At 51.9% G+C, this 20619-nt stretch overlaps 1 protein-coding gene across 3 annotated transcripts; it reads right to left on the bottom strand.

Annotated features, from left to right (window-relative positions):
- Window positions 1-239: 239 nt before the first annotated feature.
- IL23R (interleukin 23 receptor) lies at window positions 240-20501 on the bottom strand. 3 transcript variants are annotated; one of them, XM_015870840.2, is made up of 16 exons: window positions 20089-20501; window positions 19891-20013; window positions 19170-19264; window positions 18546-18839; window positions 18344-18467; window positions 17566-17720; window positions 17324-17469; window positions 16487-16634; window positions 15671-15753; window positions 15294-15492; window positions 14292-14489; window positions 13657-13740; window positions 12111-12161; window positions 11043-11139; window positions 3959-4049; window positions 240-3520 (listed from the first exon to the last, which is right to left on the bottom strand). In XM_015870840.2, the coding sequence occupies exons 2-16, from the start codon at window positions 19914-19916 to the stop codon at window positions 2882-2884; spliced, it is 2430 nt and encodes an 809-aa protein (XP_015726326.1). In that variant the 5' UTR covers window positions 19917-20013; window positions 20089-20501; the 3' UTR covers window positions 240-2881. The 3 variants fall into 3 exon arrangements, with proteins under 3 accessions (XP_015726326.1, XP_015726327.1, XP_015726329.1); XM_015870841.2 differs by having other exon boundaries at window positions 20336-20501; XM_015870843.2 differs by having other exon boundaries at window positions 18546-18698; window positions 20089-20500.
- Between the last annotated feature and the right edge of the window lie 118 nt (window positions 20502-20619).

The raw sequence follows: 20619 nt of genomic DNA, 5'->3' as shown, positions 1-20619 counted from the left end.
CACTGTCTGTGTAGGGACACTGGGTGGCATGTGGTTCGTCTGTGTGCCTCCAAAGTACTCAGAGCCCACCTTACAGTTATGGTGAAGAACCCGTGCGACTCAGTGCCAAGCTGGTAAATAACCTGCAGAGCTCACTGGTACGCAATGCAGCTGCCAACAACTTTAAGTGAGCTTAGAAAAAGGTTTCAAAAACACAAATAACAAGAATTAGAGGAAGAGGTGAATCTGAGATGCTAAAATAAGTGTGTTAAGAACGTCATTGTTATTTGATTACAAATGCTGAGCCATCCATGTGTTCAAGGTTTCCCGTTACAAGGATCTTGGTGTTGCGTTTGCGCGACAGCTACTTCAATTCCTGGCACTCAGGATGCTGGGTTTTACCACTAAGTGCCGCACTTAGTGGAAAGAAGGCCCGGCTTGATGAAAAGACCTTTGTAAGGTCAAAGCAGGCAGAGACAAAAAGCAGTGCAAAGAGCAAATCTAACAAGTCAGATGTGGAGCTGAGGTCACAGCGTGGCACTGGGCTACTCACAACATGAGGGCTGTCCTCATGGCCCAGAGCACTCACTGCCAGAGGCAGGCACTGCAGGCATCTGTTCAGACCCAATCCGTTACCACTGCCTACGTGGGTTAAAAGGGACAGGTGGAGCAGGACTGTATATATTTTTTTGCCCTTCTCCTTCCGTTTTCTCCTGGTAACCTGCCCATGTTTTCTGGTTGCACCATTCACCCACAAAAGGAGACAAATCCTTCAGCCCCAGTGGAACTTGAGGGCAGCTCTGCTGTTAATACATCCATGGTGACAGAGGGGCGAAGGTTTTGGCCCCAAACCCCGGTGTGTTCAACAGGGAAGGAACCAACATCCTCCTGACCATGGAAATGCTCACAGGCATCTCTCCCAGTGTGGCAGCCTTCAGCCAGCAGCCTGCAAGGTAAGGCCGCGCTTTCAGTCCTGGTGTTTGAAAGGATGAGCTTTTCCACGCAGCACAAACACCCCGCGGGTTGTGGTAGCGCAGGTAACACAGGCAGCTCGAGTCTCAGGATGTGGACATTAAAAAAAAACCAGCACCTTCCACACCTCACATTCTGGCTGCTGGTTGTGTGGCTGTTCTCTTACAATTTCCTTCCTGCACAGGCAGCAATCACTAATTTTAGACTAGCTTACATGTGAGAGTGACATTTCAGGCTTGGAAACAGCCTTGCTATTTCTTCAGAGCAGACCTATCCCATCTTCCCAGGTGATGTGCTGCCCTGTGAATGGAAGTGACAGATGGCAGAGCTCTATTGCCAGGAGGAAATAACCACAGCACACAACTGGTTTGGCTTAAAGGTGCCCAGGACTACATGACACATTGCCTAGCAACACTCACAAGGAAAATGACCATCTCTGGGTTTTACTGCCAACACTCACAAGTGGGTAACAGTAGACAACTAATTACATGTAGGTTAGCATTTATCTTAGCCTTGTAGGTCTTATATGAACGTAACTGAGTCTTGCTATGACTGTTTAACAGCCTTTGGTTTGGTAATGCAGGCAGGTGATCTTTTTGCCTTTTTTCTGTTTGCCATTTTGTTAATGTCAGCCTTACAAAATAACCCCCTGTGTGCATTCCCTGCCACGTGTGTAGCCAGCTCCATTACCCAGAGCTGTGTGAGATGCACAGACACCTCAGTGAATGGAAATGGGTCATACTGGTACGTGGTTCAGAAGCTCCTTTGTGCTGTGTATTGTTAGCAGTGCTGCAGTGCCCCAGGTCCTGCTCTGAGCAGCACGGAGGAGGCTTCAGGGCCAATGTCCTCCCCTTGCTCCAGCCTGAGCCCCATGCAGTGCTGGCCGCATGGCACTAACTCCTGCCCACCCTGAGCATGCAGCTCTGCCACGTCCTGATGCAGCTCTGGCATAAAAGTGGTCTTTGCAGTGATAAGGGGTAGGAGAGAAGGCCCAGCAGAGCAAACCTTAGGGAGAGCATTGCTGATGGAATGCTCAGCTATTCTACGGGGCTCAGTAAACTTCTTTCATTCCTGCAGAGCATTTCAAGTATTTCTGTAGAAGGTTGGGGTGATCAGTCAAAGAAGTGGCAATAATCCAACCTCTCACATTCCCAGGGTGTTTCTGCTTTCTGGAGGACCTTGCAAGGCTACCTTGACATCCTGGGTGAACTTTTAGCTGCTTTCAAGACCACTCAGCAGGAAGGAGACTCTGCCACGTTCTGCTTCTTACGGAGCAGCAAAGCCAAACTGCAGACAGACTGACGTGAGATGATAAATCCTTCATCCAAAATGAAGACTCTGCCCAGTGATAAATGTAGACAGAGATATTCAATCAGCTGGCAGACCAAGATGATGAAGGTTTGTTCTTATGTGATGTATTTCTTCTTATTGGATGGAAAGGAAAATGAAATAGGGCTATTCTGTCAAGCAGAAAAGGTTTCATATGGTATCCATGGCTGCTCATGATGTGTAAATTGTCCTCATTGTAGTGTCTCTTCATTATGGGTGATCTCCAGCTATTTTACACAGCTCAGCCAGAATACCTAAGGGATGGTTCTATCCATCTTGCAATCAGCTCCAGCTATTACATGTTCTGTATATTTAACAAGAGGGTACCTTAGGCTAATTGAAGTTGAATGCATCCCATAAGAATCACCTGCTTTATATTTCAATTCCCACAGAAATCCAAGCTCACGTTTTTGTGTTTGTAAAAACATGAGGTAAAACTGAAGCGATGTTTTACTGGCCAAGGCGTTCCATGCATCCAAAGCCATCTGCACTCAGTTAAGGGGAGAGTTTTGGGTTTGGAGTTCTGTTCCAGCTCTGATGTTTGCAATCTCAAAGGCAGATACGTGTCACAATCATATTGCCACAGGTCTGTGGGCTGAAATCACAGTTTTTCTTCCAACAATCTTCCGATGCTCTGCGGAAAGCAGCTCTGTACATCCACAGATCCTCCATTCATTGCCCTTAAGCAAGAAACCAGCTCATCTGGAACCAAGGTTTGTTCCTGAACGCCTTCACTGTACAGTGATTTTCCCCACTGACTTTCCAAAAGGGCATTTTGTTCCTCCTGGGCGGAGCTGAATGCGCGGTTTTGCCCACTTCTGTCATTGTTTAGAACCAGGTTGATCTTGTCCAGCAGGCAGACCTGGGGCCCTTCAGCTCCTTCAGCATCCCACTGGTAGCTGAAAGGGCTGCTGTAGTCTCTGAAGAAAATATTTGTCTCTGGTTCTGGAGCCGCTGTGTAGGGCTGCATTAGGCCAATGTTGGCAGCTACGTATCCTAGTGTGTTTGCATCAGAGATTTGGGGTTTGTAGTCACTGACTTGCTCTGTGGCCATGGTACAGGGAGCTGCTGAGCTCTGTGGGTGCTCCATGTTCTCAGGGACCACCTTGCTGGGTTCCTTTTTGATGTCCACCTTCCTGTATTTCTCATGCCCTGGCAGCTCTTTTATCTCCGTGATTGTGGGGTCACTGTTATCCGGGAACGGCTCTCTGAAAATGCTGCTTATGGAGTCACTCTTGTCCTAGAAAAAAGGATGACTGTACTAACAAACAGGCAGATGTTACCAATAGGACTGATATCATGGGAGGATCACAAGGGGGAAATGGGGCAGTGACTTCCTGGTCTTCATCTCAGCATCCCCTCCTCCTCTAATCCCCTCCACAAAGCAGACTACAGTGGAGAGCAGACAGAAGAGCTGTGCATGTCTCCATGCTTACGTGGGCACCTCGAGGTCAGCACGATTCAGTTCTACTGTACGAAGTTTATAGTGAGACAAGGTCTAAAGATTAAGCTAAGCTGGGCTCCTGTGCACAGTGCAAGTGAGAGGAAAAGGATTCTCGGACTCCTACATCTCTTAGGGTTGAACCCTTTTCTTGTCTGTATTTCTCACACCTACAGAATGAATTTCAATCTAAGTAGACATAAGTGAAAAAAAGCCAGGACGCAGTGGTGCAATTACCTGGAAGGACTTTATCACCTTGCTGTTCTCCATGTGGGGGAAATCTTCAAGCAGCCATTTTGGCAGAAGCAGCGCCACTGCTGCCTTCATTCTACATCAGAACAGGAGAGAAAAGAAGAGTTAGTCTACTTTATTAGTCACTCACTTGTTCATTCTGGATGAAACTGGCCCCAGGATGATGGGGGAGCTCTAAGTGTGTTGATCACTCATAGGGTTTGTGGAGGGCTTGGAAGCATTAGGTTTACAAACCCCTGTCCAGGTAAGTTTTTGTATTTGAAGTCTGTCTCTCTAGCTCTCTGTGCTGCCGCTCTGGGTTCCATTTGTGGCAGTGGTGGAGGCTGCTCAGCATAATAGTGATAGGACAAGGGGGAATAGTTTTAAACTGAGACAGGGGAGGTTTAGGTTGGATCTTAGGAGGAAGTTTTTCACCCAGAGGGTGGTGACGCACTGTTCACAGGTTGCCCAAGGAGGCTGTGGATGCCCAAGTCCCTGCAGCATTGCAAGGCCAGGCTGGATGTGGCTCTCGGCAGCCTGGCTTGGCTGGTTGTGACCCTTGCAACGCAGGGTTGGCAGCTGATGAGCACTTGGGCCTTTGCACAACAGGCCATTCTGTGATTCTATGCTAATGTCACACTGTGTGACAATCCCCACCTCTGCCAGTCTCGGTGCAGATGTGAGGGGCACCAACAGACCCCACAAGGGACAGCATTCTCTCCTCATTGAAAGTAACAAAACCAAATTCTAGTATGAAACGTACATAACAAGGGTTTGTTTTTCCATTTTATTTCTTTCACTCCCCCTAGTATGGTGTAACAGCATATATCATGGTCACTCCTAAGCTCAGTTTCAATGGGGGACTGGGTTTTGCTCTTTTCAGCTTGTTCTCTCATGCTGTGGGAACTTCCACAGACTACCCTTTTGTGCAGCAATGGGATCATTAATGGTGAAGCTGCCCTCCGGGAGAGCCAGAGCATGGAGAAAAGGTTGGTATGCTGTAGTTAGTGGGTAAAAATATACCGAAAAAAAACGCATGAGTTGGAAATAAGGGGGAAAATGTGTGACAAAAGATGATCTTTTCGAGCTGGTTTTAAACATCAGAATCACCAGAACACCGGATAATATGACCATGGTGACGGCCATTCCAGGGAAACCTTGGAATGTCAGCATCTGGAACAAAACAATCGGGCTAAAGAGGGAAAAAATCAATCAGGCGGCTTAAAGCGTGGTGTCCTGTGCTGTTGATTCCTCCCTTGGAACAGCTGTGCGTTCTGCACTCACACACTAATCACAATCCTTCATTTCATTGCATCGTACCTACAGGGTTACCCTCACGGTTCTGATGGTCTGCAAGAAGAGCACCACGCATTTAATGCGGAGGCTGCTGAAGTCGCTGGGCTGAGCGCTGAGCGCCTCCTGCCTGTGCAATGGAGTCTGTAGGCCAAGTAATTCTAAGAAGGTGTGGTCACCGTGTTTTAACCATTTCTCCCACGGCAAGAGGTACCTTCCAGAAATGCCAAGTGATTTTCAAGTGCACGTCGTTTTGTTGTTGTGTTTAAATAGTGAAACAGATCACAGCATAACCTTTCCAGAATCACATGAACTACACTCAACGCAGTCAGAAGAAATAGATGTGCAGATGGGAGATGTTTTGTATTATTAAAAATCTGAGTCTTTGGCTACGATTGGAAGGGCAGACAGTCTGTCATGTATCGTGACTGTATCTGTATAACATTCTGTTCACAGGCTGTGATGTGGCGTCTGGCACCTGGGCTGCTGGTCTGGTGACCCTGCACACAGAGAGGGGTTGGAAACAATAGGTTGGCCTTCCCACTCAGGGCCATTCTGTGATTCTATAGCTTTTATTTTCCCCTTGTTTTCTAAGCCTCTTTCCGACGTCACTTTTTAATGCACGTCTCACAAGAAAACAAAGCCTAAATTGGAGGAGCTCGCATCGTTCTTGCTCACCCACACCAGCAGTGGAAGCCTTTCTCCAGCTCTGTTGCTACTTTCCTTTTTCCAGCCTGACCTCTCCAAAACTATGTGGAGTTTTCCCTATTCCTAGCTATCCCAGATTACAAGGCACGTCGCTTGCTCTTGGCCAAAGCCTTCTCGTTTCAGGGCCACGAATCTTTGCTTACCAAGGCTGAATACTCTGCTCTTAACATGCAATTCCTCCTGGTAATGAGAGCCCAACATCTGGTCCCTGAAGAAACTGCAGCAGAGAGTAGGGAGAAGAAACTCCCACACTCATTTAACGAATACATGGTAAAGAAGAGCTATGTTTATTGTTATCCAGTATTGCTAAAAAATAATGGCTTCCAGAAAACATCCGACTCCAGCTGCAGGAAACCACAGGCTGCGGCGTTGCTTAGGCGTGAGGACTCGGCACCGATAAGGACACAGCTACTAACTAAGCATCCTCATCTGCCAGTCATGCTGCTTGGAGCTGACCAGGGACAACAGAAACCCGAGTAATGAGGACTCATAGGCTGCTTTGAATGAATACTTTAATGAACGTCAATGAGTAGGGTGTCAAGCCACTGACTTTGTCTAGGGCCTGGCAGAAGCCACACATGGCATGGAGGAGAAACCGCCCCATCTCAGAATTCTCGTTGGCACAGCTCCATTAAGACCAGCGAAAAACCGCACAGGGATACCCCTACACTGTCGTGTAAAGCTATGTGTGGTCCTCCTTCCCAAAAGCTGCTCTGCCTATACAGGTAACTGTAGCCAGGAGGATATGCAGCAATTCAGCCCCCAGTGTCAAACGTATTCATGTCACCACGTTGGGCACTGGGCTTGACCTGAGCTGACCTGGCCTCAGCCTGCAAGCTGCTCAGCAAAGCCTGTAACACCAATTCACTGAGCACAAAATCGGGGCAAGGAATCATGAAAAAGTTCTAATTTTTGTAGATTGAGACATATGCTTTTCCTTGCGAGTAGTTCAGTTGCCCTGAACACGAGACATGCTTAGAGGGGCAAGGACCCACTCAGTTCTGCTTTACAAAGGCAGCCCTTGATTGTAATGGAATTGTGGAAGAAAAGGTATTGAGCCAATAAACTCAGCACGCTCGACTGAGCGCACGTGTGGTAGGGATGGTGTCCACACTGGCAAAAGCATTTCAAGGGGCTGTGGACAGCTCAGGGGGGTGCTGCGAGGGTCTTCTGACTCACTATGCAGGGCTGATCGGCATGCGCTTACAATCACTGGCCTTCAGGAAGGTTGCAGGGGTCCCAGCTTCCTAGGGCAACCACAGCCTACAAACACTGCTGGAATGACGGACAGACTCGTCCTTACTTTTCTCATTTTAAGTTGCCCATGCGCTCGTTAAATTTAAATACTTTACCAGAACTGGAAGCCTGCCCTGCATCCAGCTCCGAGTGTATAGGACTGGCTGCAGCTTGGCCACTGTCTCATATGCAAGGTTGGCTTTTTTGTCTTTACTTAACAGCTTCCAAATAGAAAAGCTAGCGAACCTCCTCTTTTTGTCCCACAGAGCTGGAGATTCCACTTGTGTGATTTTGTAAGTAAGATGCCATCTCAGTGCACGGTGAGTCTGTCCAGGACAGCAAAGCACAACGTAGCAGAAAAGGCTGGTTAATGGCTGTGTTAAAGACTTTGTGTGTCCTACAGCCACAAATATTCCTTCCTGGATTCTTCTCCATTCTCACAAAGCACAAAGAACTGGCAGACTGTGAGAAATTAACCACACAAGCTGAACTTTCGCAAGCTCCACCACAGCCAGCAGCAACTTCTACATGCTGAGATGCCATCTCACTGCTATGACAGCTTTGAGGGAGGCTCTATCTCATCTCGGCGCAGCTATGTGCGATCGTACACTGCGCATATGTATAGCGCATCGTCAGACATCATCATATGCTGCTACTCTCTTTCATGTGAGCTGACGATAGCCTTCGTGACAGGACATGTTTCTCGATGTTCAGTTGGCATGTGCAATACGTGGCCTATTCAAGATCTCCCATCTTGCTCTAGTCTATACGATCGCAATGCGTATAATAGTGTACCGATATACTCAACATGTGAAGACTCTACCCTGGCTATATAGATTATGTCCGCCTCTTCGATAATCTCTTGAAGTATGTTCACACATATCAGCGGCTATTCTGACTCTTATCAGTTACCATAGATTACAGATTTCCACCGAGTCTGAAGATACACTCATATAGCAGGTCCTTCGCAGCACCACTTCACAAGTCGCTCGTGTTATATGCTGTAATCTCTCTGTCTCATAATAAGACGACATCTCTAGAACTCTTCGCTCTCTCTGTCGGAGTGACTCCACTGCCCGCGCGACTCTCTATCACTCCAGTTCCGCTCCTCTTCTCCTCGACAATAGTGTCATACTCGCTGCTTAATCTCGGTGAGTGCGGAGTGGTTTGTGTGTTACCTTCGTGGTTACTCCCTGCTCACACCTCCCCAGTCAATCCCTTTCCATATTATAAGCTCATACTATCCTCAAGAGGGATCGGCACTTCCTTACTGCTTCTCTATAACTACAGTGGGTACAGGTGGGTCTGCTCTACTGCAACTCTAGCACTCAAACACACTGGGATTTCTACATTCATTGCAATTACACCCAACACAAGAGGCGACTTGGATCTACTTACCTTGGATGTAGGTGTGAGTGTCCTGGCCTGTGCGGACTTTCTTCCAAAAAGAACTCGTTCGCGGTCGAATGGCCTGTGACAGAGCTGTCACAAACCACTCCAGCTATGAAGAGGTGGGGGGGTCCCGCTGTGCGGGGGGGGCTCGCCAGGCCACGGGAGATGGTGCTCTGGTATCTCAGCTGCACATCCACGCCAGGTGGGGAGGCTGCAAAGAGATGAGGGTGTTGTGGGGCATGTTGTGAGAGCACTGAGATATGGAGAGCTGCCGTGCTGGGCATTGCCTCCATGCTACGAGACTCTGCGGTAAGGGCTGAGGGGGAAGGATGTCCTTGGAGTGGTGACTTAATATTCCATCCTACCTCTGTCTGCCTGTCCCATACTGATACCTGAGACTACCAACCTCAACAAAGCACGTGCTCAGGTTTTGTCCCGTCTCCTCTATCTGAAATCTTTACTGAACGTAGTTTACAGGAAACGTGTCATTTGATTATGGGAATCAAGAAGTTTTCCACTTATTTTCTACTGCGAAGCATCTGTTGAGTCACAGCTCAACTATTTGCGCCTTCATTTGAATGGGACTTTCCCTCCCATTGCTCACAGAAAAAAGAGACATTTTCAGAACACAGGAAAGTGCTTGGTAGTGGGGAAAAACCAGCGGATTATGTGCTCGGCACAGGGCTGGAGGCGCCCAAGAAATCCTGCCCTCTTCTGTGCTGTCGCAGCCCCGGCTTCGGGCTGAGGGTTCACTGTCCGGCTCCCAAGCGAGGTTTTCTGGGCGGCAGCGAGTGAAGCGGGCTCCCCGCCCAGCAGGAACCCCGGCTTATTTTGAAAGCCTTCGACTCTCGGCTGGCCCCGCGCTTCGGAGGACGAAGCGACTGAGACTTGCGCTGCGGGGCGTCTCCAAGGGACTTGTGGCCTTTCTGGAGGACACCGCGTTCCCATCTGCAGACGGGCTCCGCTGCTCGCTCTCACGCCACGGTGCGCGCACGATAACGCTTCTCTCCCTTCGCCATTCTAGATAAAACCCTTGCTCTGCTCGGGCCCTAAAGCCGGGATGCTCCCGGTGTCGCACCTTTCCTGGGCTGGGGTCCCGGCGGAGCGGTCAGGCCGGTGCGGCGTGCTGGACGCACCCCCGGCATTCTTAAATCCAAAGTAAATAATATAACAGTACCGCGTAGATCGCATGCATCGGAATCGATGCGCAATACACCTCACTCTAAAGAGAGTGCATCGTGGCTGCAGGGCGGTTTAGGTACGAAAGGGTATCCACTGGCTCCCTGCGAGATGAATACTCTAGAGAACCTGTATCTGTCCTCACACTATAATGAGATCATCGCTACCTACCCGCACTCAGCATCTCCCTATATTCGCGTGTATGGAATAGCTCAGGCATACGAACGTATGTGATTCGCGGGTAGTCTAACACAGTATAGTTTCTGCTCTCGCCATCCATATCTCAGTGCTCAAGGATCGCCCCGGCTGCTGTTCCGCGCGCTCTCATCCCGTTCGCTCACCACTCGTCTCGGACTACGCTCTGTGCTTGCTTACTGCACCCCTTAAGCCTCGTTCGGAGTATCGTGCAACCTAAGAGAGAACAAGAGCCGCCCCTCGAAAGGGCCTTACCACCTTGAATCTGCCTAAGACCTGTGAACCTCGTGACGCTTGACGTCTGAGAAAAATCAGCCGCGCAACCAGCTCCGCCGCCATTACGTTCGGGAGCGCCCGCGGGCCAGGCTGCGGACACAGGCCGGTACGAGCATGAGCATCCCCGTTCGCAGCATCCCCTACCGTGCCCCCCCCCGGACATGGCCCAGGAGCCCCGGGGATGCTGTAGCGCTACCGAGAAATGACGGGTTTGCTGGGACAGGACACGACCCAGACGAGGAGCGCTGCTTTATAGGGCGAGCAGTTAGCTGCCCTGCAGCTCCCTTGCCCCTGTCTGCTGCCGGCCAGNTGGAGCTGGATGAGCACTGTGGGCCTTTGCAACACAGGCCATTCTGTGATTCTATGCTAATGTCACACTGTGTGACAATCCCCAACCTCTGCCAGTCTCGGTGCAGATGTGAGGGGCAGCCAACAGACCCCACAAGGGACAGCATTCTCTCCTCATTGAAAAGTAACAAAACCAAATTCTAGTATGAAACGTACATAACAAGGGTTGTGTTTTTCCTTTTATCTTCTTTCACTCCCCCTAGATATGTGTAACAGCAATATATCATGTGTCCCTAAGCTCAGTTTCAATGGGGGACTGGGTTTTGCTCTTTCAGTTGTTCTCTCCCATGCTGTGGAATTCACAGATACCCTTTTGTGCAGCAATGGGATCAATGGGTGGAGCTGCCCTCGGGGAGAGCAGAGCATGGAGAAAAGGTTTGGTTGCTGTAGTTAGTGGTAAAATATACCAGAAAAAAAGCATGAGTTGGAAATAAGGGGGAAAAATGTGTGACAAAAGTGATACCTTTTTCGAGCTGGTTTTTTAAACATCAGAATCACCAGAACCACCGATAATATGACCATGGTGACGGCCATTCCCAGGGGAAACCTGATGTCAGCATCTGGAACAAAAATGGGTAAAGAGGGAAAAAATCAATCAGGCGGCTTAAAGGTGGTGTCCTGTGCTGTGATTCCTCCCTTGTGAACAGCTGTGCGTCTGCACTCAGTCACACTAATCACAACTCCTTGCATTCCCATTGCTCTACCTACAGGTTTACCCTCACGGTTCTGATGGTCTGCAGGAAGAGCACCACGCATTTAATGCTGGAGGCTGTGAAGTGCTGGGCTGAGCGCTGAGGGCCCTTTGCTGTGCAGATGGGAGCTGTAGGCAAGTAATTCTAAGAAGTGTGGTCACCGTGTTTAACCATTTCCCACGCAGAGGTACCTTCCAGAAATGCTCAAGTGAATTTTTCAGTTCACGTCGGTTTTGTTTTTGTTTTAAATAGTGAAACAGATCACAGCATAACCTTTACCAGAACACATGCGACACTCAACTGCAGTCAGAAGAATAGATGGGAGATGGGAGATGTTTGTATTTAAAATCTGAGTCTTTGGCTCAGATTGGAAGGGCAGAAGTCTGTCATTGTTATGTGACTGTATCTGTTAACATTCTTTGTTCACAGGCTGGATGTGGCTCTGGGCAGCCTGGGCTGCTGGTTGGTGACCCTGCACACAGGAGGGGGTTGGAACCAGATGAGGTTGGGCCTTTCCCACTCAGGCCATTCTGTGATTCTATGAGCTTTTATTTTCCTTGTTTTCTAAGCTCCAGTTTCCTGGAACGTACTTTTTATTGCACGTCTCACAAGAAAACAAAGCCTAAATTGGAGGATGCTGCACGTTCTGCTCACCCACACCAGCATGGAAGCCTTTCTCACTCTGTGGCGTACTTTCACTTTTCCAGCTCTGACCTCTCCAAACTATGTGGAGTTTTCCCCTTTCCTGTATCTCCAGATACACACTCGCTGCTCTGGCCAAAGCCTCTCTGTTCAGGCAGAAGCTTTTGCTTACCAAGGCTGAAATACTCTGCTCTTACCATGCAAATCCTCCTGGTAGATGATGCCCAACATCTGGTCCTCTGAAGAAACTGCAGCAGAGAGAGGAAGAAAACTCCCATCACTTCATTTAGAGAAGTACAGTGGGTGAAGTAGAAGCTATTGTTTATTTTATCCATATTGCTTAGAAATAATGGCTTCCAGAAACATCCTGACTCTCTGCAGGAACCACAGGCTGAGCGTGCTTAGGCTGAGGACTGGCACTGATAAGGACACAGCTACTAACTAACATCCTCATCTGCAGTCATGCTGCTTGGAGCTGACCAGGACAATTCAGAATACCCAGTAATGAGCTCATAGGCTGCTTGAATGAATACTTTAATGAACTGATGAGTGGTGGTCAATGCACTGAGCTTGTCTAGGCCTGGCAAAGCCACACAGGCATGGAGGAGAAACGCCCCATCTCAGTTCTGCTTTGCACCAGCTCCATAAGGACCAGCAGAAACCCACAGGGGAAGCCTACACTGCTCTGTAAAGCTATTTGTGTGGTCCTCCTTCCAAACTGCTCTGCCTACACGGTACTGTACCAGAGAGGTATGCAGCAATGTCAGCCCCAGTGTCAAACTGTATTTCATGTCACCACGTTGGCACTGGGCTTTGACCTGAGCTGACCTGGCTCATGCTGCAGCTGCTTCAGCAAAGCTGTAACACAATTCACTAGCAAAAATCAGGGGCAAGAAATCATGGAAAAGGTTTAATTTTGTAGATTTGAGACATATGCTTTTCCTTGCGAGTAGTTCAGTTCCCCTACACAGAGCATGCTTAGAGGGCAAGCCCACTCAGTTCTGCATTACAAAGCAGCCCTTGATTGTATGGAATTGTGGAAGGAAAGTGTCTGAGCCAATAACTCAGCAGCTCTGGAACTGAGCACTTGTGTAGGGATGGTGTCACACTGGCACATTTAGCTGTGACAGCTCGGGGGGTGCTGGGAGGGATCTTCTGCACTCAGCTTGGGGCTGTGCATGGCTTGTCCTGGCTTAGGAGAGGGTTGTCAGGGTGCCCAGCTTCCGAGGGCAGCCACAGCCTACAAACACTGCTGGAGATGAGGGACAGACTGTCCTTACTGTCTCATTTAATTGGCCCATGCTCTGTTTAATTTTAAATACTTTCCAGAACTGAAGCCTGCCTGCATCCAGCTCCAGGTGTGATAGGACTGGCTGCAGCTTGGCCACTTCTCTATCAAGGTTGGGCTTGTTTTGTCTTTACTTTAACAGCTTCCAAATATGGAAAGCAGCAACCTCCTCTTTTCTGTCCCACAGAGGGAGATCTCCACTTGTGTATTTTGTAGAGTAAGATGCCATTCTCAGGTGCACTGTTAGAGATCTGTCCAGGACAGCAAAGAGCAGTAGCTAGAAAAGGCTGGTTAAAGGCTGTGTTAAAGACTTGGTGTGTCCTACAGCCACAAGATTTCCTTCTGGACTTCTCTCATTTCTAAAGCTACAAAACTGGCAGACTGTGAGAATTACCACCAAGCTGAACTTTGCAGCTCCACCACAGCAGGCAGCAACTTCTACATGCTGAGCTTACCGTGGCCAGAGCTTGGCTTGCTTGCTCCATCTGGGTAGACTGCATACACTGACACATTGATGTGGCTTCCTGCTGCTGTGTCCTCTGGAAAGAAGCAATGGTTGCCTTTCAGTTGTATTTCTAAGCTGCTATTAAAGCTGTGGATTTGCTCAAGGGCTTCTGATAGAGCAGTGAAAGGAGAGGAGGTGTGGGGTTTACACATGATGGAGCAAAGGCCTGGCCAGGTTACTGGCTATGAGGTACCCCAAAGCCAACGAGCACCAGAATGAAGGTGGGAACCAGGAGACAGGTGGGACAGGTCTGAGGCTCACAGGTTGGCCATTGCAGGGAGAGGAGCTGAGCTGAAGTTACAGGCTCATTACATCGAGTGTTTTGCTCTCTCTCTGTATAAATGCACATCTGCATTTCTCTGCTTGCACTCCCCACCACCTCTCTCATCTCTTCCTTCTCTTTCCTCGTGGCCTTCGTGTGTGGGCTAAATGCCACTGGGTGCCCCCAGGTCTTCCATCACTTCACTCTCAAATGCTTCCATGCTCCAAAATCAAGTGGGGAAGGGGCTCAATTCCAAATGAAACAGTGATTTTACATCTTGCCAATCTACACCCAACAGCAAGAGGGACTCTTGGATCTCTTACCTTGGATGTAGGTGTGGGTGTCCTGGCCTGGGACTTTCTTCCAAAAGAACTCTTCCTCGTGGCTGTACAGAGCTGTACAAACCCACTCCACTATGAAGCAGAGTGGGGGGGTCCCGCTGTGCCGGGGGGGCTGCCAGGCCACGGAGATGGTGCTCTGGTTCTCACGCTGCACATCCACAGCCAGGGGTGGTGGGAAGGCTGCAAAGAGAGAGGGGGTGTTGTGGGGGCATGTAGTGAGAGCACTGAGATTGGAGAGCTGCCGTGCTGGGCATTGCCCTCCTTGGGGGGGTAAGGGCTGAGGGGGGAAGGATGTCCTTGGAAGTGGTGACTTAATATCTCCATCTACCTCTGTCTGCCTGTCCCCATATCTGATACTGAGACACACACCTCATCAAAGCACGTGCTCAGTTTTGTCCCGTCTCCTCCATCTGAAATGCTTTACCTGACGTATTTACAGGAAACGTGTGCGATTCTGATTAGTGGGAGATCAGAGAATGTTTTCCACCTTATTTCTACTGCGAAGCATCTGTTTAGTCACACTCACTATTTGTCCTTCATTTGAATGGGACTTTCCCCTCCCATTGCTCACAGAAAAAGAGACATTTTCAGAAACAGGAAAGTGTGGTAGTGGGGAAAACCAGATTGTGCGGCACAGGGAGCTGGAGGCGCCCAGCAACCTGCCCTCCCTTTGTGCTGGGCAGCCCCGGCTCCGGGCTGGGTCACTGTCCGGCCCAGGAGCTATTCCGGGAGCGGTGAGCGCCCCGCCAGCAGGACACGCTTATTTTTAAACCCATCGCTGCCGCTTTCGGAGGCGAAGCGCTGAGCTGCGCTGCTGGGGCGTCTCCAAGGGACTGTGGCCTTGTCTGGAGGACACCGCGTTCCCTCTGCAGACGGGCTCCGCTCTCGCTCTACACCCACGTGCGCGCACGATAACGCTTCTCCCCTCGCCATTCAGATAAACCCGCTCTGCTCGGGCCGAAGCCGGGATGCTCCGTGTCCCACCTTCCGGGCTGGGGTCCCGGCGGAGCGTCAGGCGGGCGGGGCTGGACGCCCCCCGGGCGTTGTATGCGGTGACGCGGAGGTCGCGCAGCGCTGGAGGCAGGAGGAGGCTGCAGGCGGTGCTCGACGTGTTGCAGACGGGACGCGAGGCTCCAGCCCACACCATGTAACCCAGGATGGGGGCGCCGGCATCGCGGGGCGGCTGCGGGGACGGAGAGATGGAGCAGGGATGGGGGAATGCGGTGGGATGCGGTGCCCCCGTGTGTTCCGCCCTCTCATCCCGTCGTCACCCTCGTTCGGTCGCGTTGCTTGCTACTGCCCCTTAGTGTTCGGAGCTATCGTGCTAAGAGAGAACAAGAGCCGCCCCGAAAGGGCCTTACCTTGATCAAGACTGTCACCTCGTGGCTGCCGTTGGGAAACAGCCGGCCCAGCCGCCGCCATACGTCGGGAGCCGCCGCGGGGGCTGCGGGACACAGCCGGTACGAGCCTGAGATCCCCGTGTCGGAGCATCCCCTACGTGCCCCCCCCCGGCGGCCCGGAGCCCCCGGGCCGAGCTGTGCCGCACCGAAATGACGGTGTGTGGGACAGGACACGACCCAGACCGAGAGCGCTGCTTTTAGGGCGAGTGCTGCCCTCAGCTCCTTGCCCTGCTGCTGCCGGCCAGAACATCTCAGCTGGCTTCACACAGCCCCATCCTGGGGCCGACAGCCCGGCTTCAAAGAGGAAAGGCTGCCCTGAAGGGGCTGGTGCACTGACCGTAGCATTGTAGAACTGAGTTGGAAGGGACCTTTAAAAGCCATCTGGTCCCACACCTTGCAATGAATGGGTGTCTGCAGGGATGGGGCACCACCACCTCTCTGGGCACCCTGTGCCACTGCCTCACCGCCCTTAGCATAAAGAACTTCTTCCTTATATCCCATCTAAATCTTCCCTCTTTTAGTTTGAAGCCATCTTGTCCTATTAACAACACATCCTACTGAAGAATCTGTTCCCTTCTTCACAATTTGCTGGAGGAAAGCAAGCTACCAAAGATAGATAAACACATCAAATCCCCCCCTAATCTTAACCCCCCCCCGGCCCCCTCCTTTTTTTTTAATGTCTGCACAGCTCAGCTCTTCTGCAGCGCCCTCAAGAGCCAGATAAGCCACCACAGCACGCAGCACAGTGTGGCCCTGCAATGCCCTACCAGCACTTACCAGCCTCAGGTGTGCTGTAGGTGAAGGACGGGCCCCAAGCACTCCAGGGGCTGCCAGCAGCGCTGAGCCGGCACCGAGCCTGGAACACGTAGCAGGTTGCACTCTGAAGCTGGTGTCCATGCTGCACTGCACTGTCCCATGCTGTCACCTGCAGGGCAAACAGGCAATGGGGCATCACGCTCACAGGGGATGCTCAGCCCTCTGAGCTCGTGGTGCTGCTAAACCCACAGTGCAGCCCAGCCTGGGGGGCTGCTGCTAAGGGGAAAGCAGCCGGAAAGTGTGAGCAGGGTGCCCACGCTTGGCACAGTGGTTGGGCTTTTCCATGTTTCCCTGCTCCACTTTGGAGCACTTGTAGTGGGCACGGTGGGAATGAGCTTAGACGTCTTTTCCAGCCTTAATGGTTCTGTGATCCTTTGATTCATATGCATTAAGGTCAGGGGAAAGACAACTGAGCCCATTTAACCCAGCACACTGCAGAGCTCCGTGCCAGTGGCACCGGGCCAGTCCCCCGTTTTGGCAGCTCTGCTGAGCGCTGGGATTGGGGGTCAGCTGTCTGCCAGCCCAGGGAGGGCTCCAAAATGGACCTTGGTGCACTCTGCTCAAGTGTAGTTGTGTCTGTGATGAGGAGGAGGGAACTGACTGAGCAGATGTTTGCTGAGCACCCCTGGTGGCTTTTTTCCACCTTGTTTGAGCAGAGCTGGATAAGATTTACAAATATTACTTTTTGCTTAAAAAGCAGAGATAACACTGCTGGAAGGGCTGTTCTACCCACCCTGCTCCCCAGGGACCCCAACCCACAGCTCTACAATGGGACCTTTGGGGTCAGTGTCATCTCACATGCCACTCTGCAGCACCCGCAGCCTTGTGCCGCTCCTCGCAGTGCACGTCCTGCAGCTCCGTCTGCTGTTGCCAATGGATGGTGGTGGTGGGAGCTGACCCCACAGTCGTCTCCGCGCCCTCGGCCACAGGCAAAGTGGGCACCACTGTGAGGAGAGCAGCAGCCATCAGCCAGGGATCACAGCACACAGCTCACGGTTGCAGCCCCAGCACAGGGCACAGTGTGTGTGCCATGGGCATACCCAGCTGCTGCAGGTCGAGGTGCTGAGGGGCTGAGCGTGCCATGCCCAGTGCATTGCTGGCCTGCACCCACGCCAGGTAGTGACTGCTGCTGTTCAGTGCACTCAAGGGCACCGGTGAGCTCGTGGGGAACACATCCTCCTGCGCCGTCTGTGTGCTGTGGGGCAGAAAGCAGCCGTGCTCAGAGCCCTGCACGGAGCACAGTCATCTCCAGAGCTGCAGTATTTCACTCTTCGAGTGAACTAGAAAATCATTCCCTTTGGTTCCTGGCTGTGGCATTTGTGTTTTTGCTGCGGGAAAGGAGCTCCCACAGCTCACCCAGGCTGCAGAGTTCAGAGTTTGCACCCCAGGAGCTCCTCTGGGAGTTAATCAGAAAACCCACACAGACTGCACGTAATTGAATGGCAGAGTCGGGTTGACTATGAAAGCCCAGCAGCCTCACACCATGGAGGCTTGGTGTCACGTGTGGCACAGCACGTGTAGGGCAGGAAGGCCACAGCTGTACCAGTCCTTATTTCCTGGTGGTGTTTTTGTTTAGGTGCTTGGGCACCATTAGGTTCATGCTGGGAATTGGGTTGCTGGCTGCCCAAGGAGGCTGTGGATGCCCCATCCCTGCAGGCATCCAAGGCCAGGCTGGATGTGGCTCTGGGCAGCCTGGGCTGCTGGTTGGTGACCCTGCACACAGCAGGGGGTTGGAACCATATGAGCACTGTGGGCCTTTGCAACCCAGGCCATTCCATGATTCTACGATCTGGTTTCCCTGTGCCTGTGGTTCCCTACCTGCGCAGGTGGAGGCTGTAGTTGGTGTGCAGCAGTGTCGGCTGCCCGGCGTCCCACGTGCATACCAGGCTCCCTGAGCGCTCGGGGATGGCACAGCTCAGATTGGCAGGGGGATCTGGGGGGTCTGCAGACACGCAGCATCAGCACCCCACCTTCAGCCCCACCACTCCCCCACCACCCGTAACCCCACGGTGATACTCACAGCCGGCCCAGAGCTCCGTCCCACAGACCACCTTCTTCCAGTAGCTGTCAGAGCAGCGGGCGAGGCAGGTGATGATGCTGAAGGGCAGGCGGAAGCCACGCAGCTGCAGCTGGGCCGCGCTGCTGTTGAGAGGGCGTGGGGGACTCTCGGGGGCTGTGAGGTTGAGCAGGATGGACAGGTTCACCCGCGGGCAGGTCAGTGCCGAGACGCAGGTGATGGAGACGTTGGAACCCATCGGCACCACTGAGCCCGGCTCGATCCTCACGTGCCCCAGGCACCTGATTTGGGCAGCACCTGCACAACGCTCACAGCTTCAGTGCAGCCCCCCAAGTGCAGGGTAAACCCCGTGCAAGCAGCTGGTGACTCATTGCTCAGCTCGGAAACAGCCGCACCGATTTTACCTTCTGCTCTAATGCTTAAATGACTGCAGGGAAATAACGCACGGGCTGAGAACTCTGATCCCTGAGATTACAGCCGCGCACTGACTCGCGCTATCAGATTGGGGCTCTGCAGCAGCACTGATAAAGCTCATGCTCGAATGACATCAGCTGCATTTGGCTTTCCTGGAAAAGGCACAGCTCTGCCATGCCGTGCTGCGCCATGCCGTGCTGAGCGGCCGCTTACCTCTGCCCAGGATGCAGAGCAGGATATGGAGCACGAAAGCCTCTCCGCCTCCCGCCAGGACCTGGGCTGCTGCTGCTGCCTGCGTGGGGCATGGCCTGGGGAGGAGGGAAGGCATCAGTGCTGCAAGACACCCAGCCTGGAGTGCTGGGGGGAGTCGGGGACACTCGGGAGCCAAGCCCCACGCCACTATGCCAAGGACAGAGATGTGATGGAGCAATGGCTGCACAGCTGGGATGGAGACCAAAACTCCATTGAAACCTGAGGCAAAATAATTTTGCCATAAAGGTGGCAGAGCTTATGGAGCCTCCATCCCTGGAAACAGCCAAACCACACGGGATGGGAAACCTGCCATGGGATGGGAACACCAAACTCTCCTGATGTCCCCGACCCACCGTGCTCCAGATGCTGCCCCTCAGACCCAGCAGGGGCTTTCCCAGCTCTCAGAGGACACGAGCTCATGGCCACATCCCCGTTGTCTCCTGAGTTCCCTGCACTCCCTTCACCCTCCTTCCCACCTGGCTCACATCTCCCATCCCACTGCACCCGCTGGTCCTGGATGAACCCCATTGCAGGGCACTGACGAAGGGCTCCATTTGGGAACGGGGCACACAGTCCACTATGAAAGCTTCAAAAGAGCATTCTCCACCCCAAGCTTCGAAACAGCACAGTCCATCCCCACGCAGCCTCCCAGTCCCAGCTAACACCTTTGCACTTCTGTTACCTTCGGGATGGATGCGCTGACCTCATTTGCTTCGAGCACAGTGAGAGCGTTCATAAGGAGCAGCCCGGCGCCGAGCCGACCCAGGGAGGGGCTCTGGAGGCCTCCCAGCCGCCCGCACACCTCCTGCAAGTTGGAGCACATTAAAATACACAACACTCGTGGGCTATGAAGAGATCTGAATAAATAATAAATGCTCACAGCAGCCAGTTACAGCATGAAGCCACAGCTCTGCTCCTCGGGGCATTTCTTATGCTCACATTTTCGGTCCAATTTACTGCACTTGCAAACTTGAAAGCCAGAAGGAACGAGAGCGTGGTCTCATCTCCAGATAAGTCTCTTTGATCCCATCTCTGTTACAAATCCCCCTGCACCCTGTTGCTGAATAGATGAAAAGCAAAAAGCAAAGCAGAAAGAAGCCGTCCCAGCCCTACAAGCAGATGGTTACCGGGCTCAGGAGCATTCGGGAGCCGAGCGCTGACATCAGGAGTGGGGCTGCTGCCCCAAGGCAATGGGACGGGGACCCATCGCAGCTCCACTGCTGGTCACAGCGAGCAGCAGCAGCGACTGCCGGCAGCACTGACCTACATTGCATGCTGAGAAAGCACAGTTTCCACTTTGAGTCAGTCCATGGGAAAACCCAGCATCCCTTAAAGCAACAGGCTCACGTGTGTGCTTCGTGGCCTCCTGCACGATGATGGTTTCCTGGCAAACTCTGTGATTTAGTTACAC

Source organism: Coturnix japonica, chromosome 8 (assembly GCF_001577835.2).
Source record: "Coturnix japonica isolate 7356 chromosome 8, Coturnix japonica 2.1, whole genome shotgun sequence".
Taxonomy (NCBI): Eukaryota; Metazoa; Chordata; class Aves; order Galliformes; family Phasianidae; genus Coturnix; species Coturnix japonica.
Note: the sequence above shows the minus strand (reverse complement) of the source record. Positions and strands in the feature narration are given on the sequence as shown.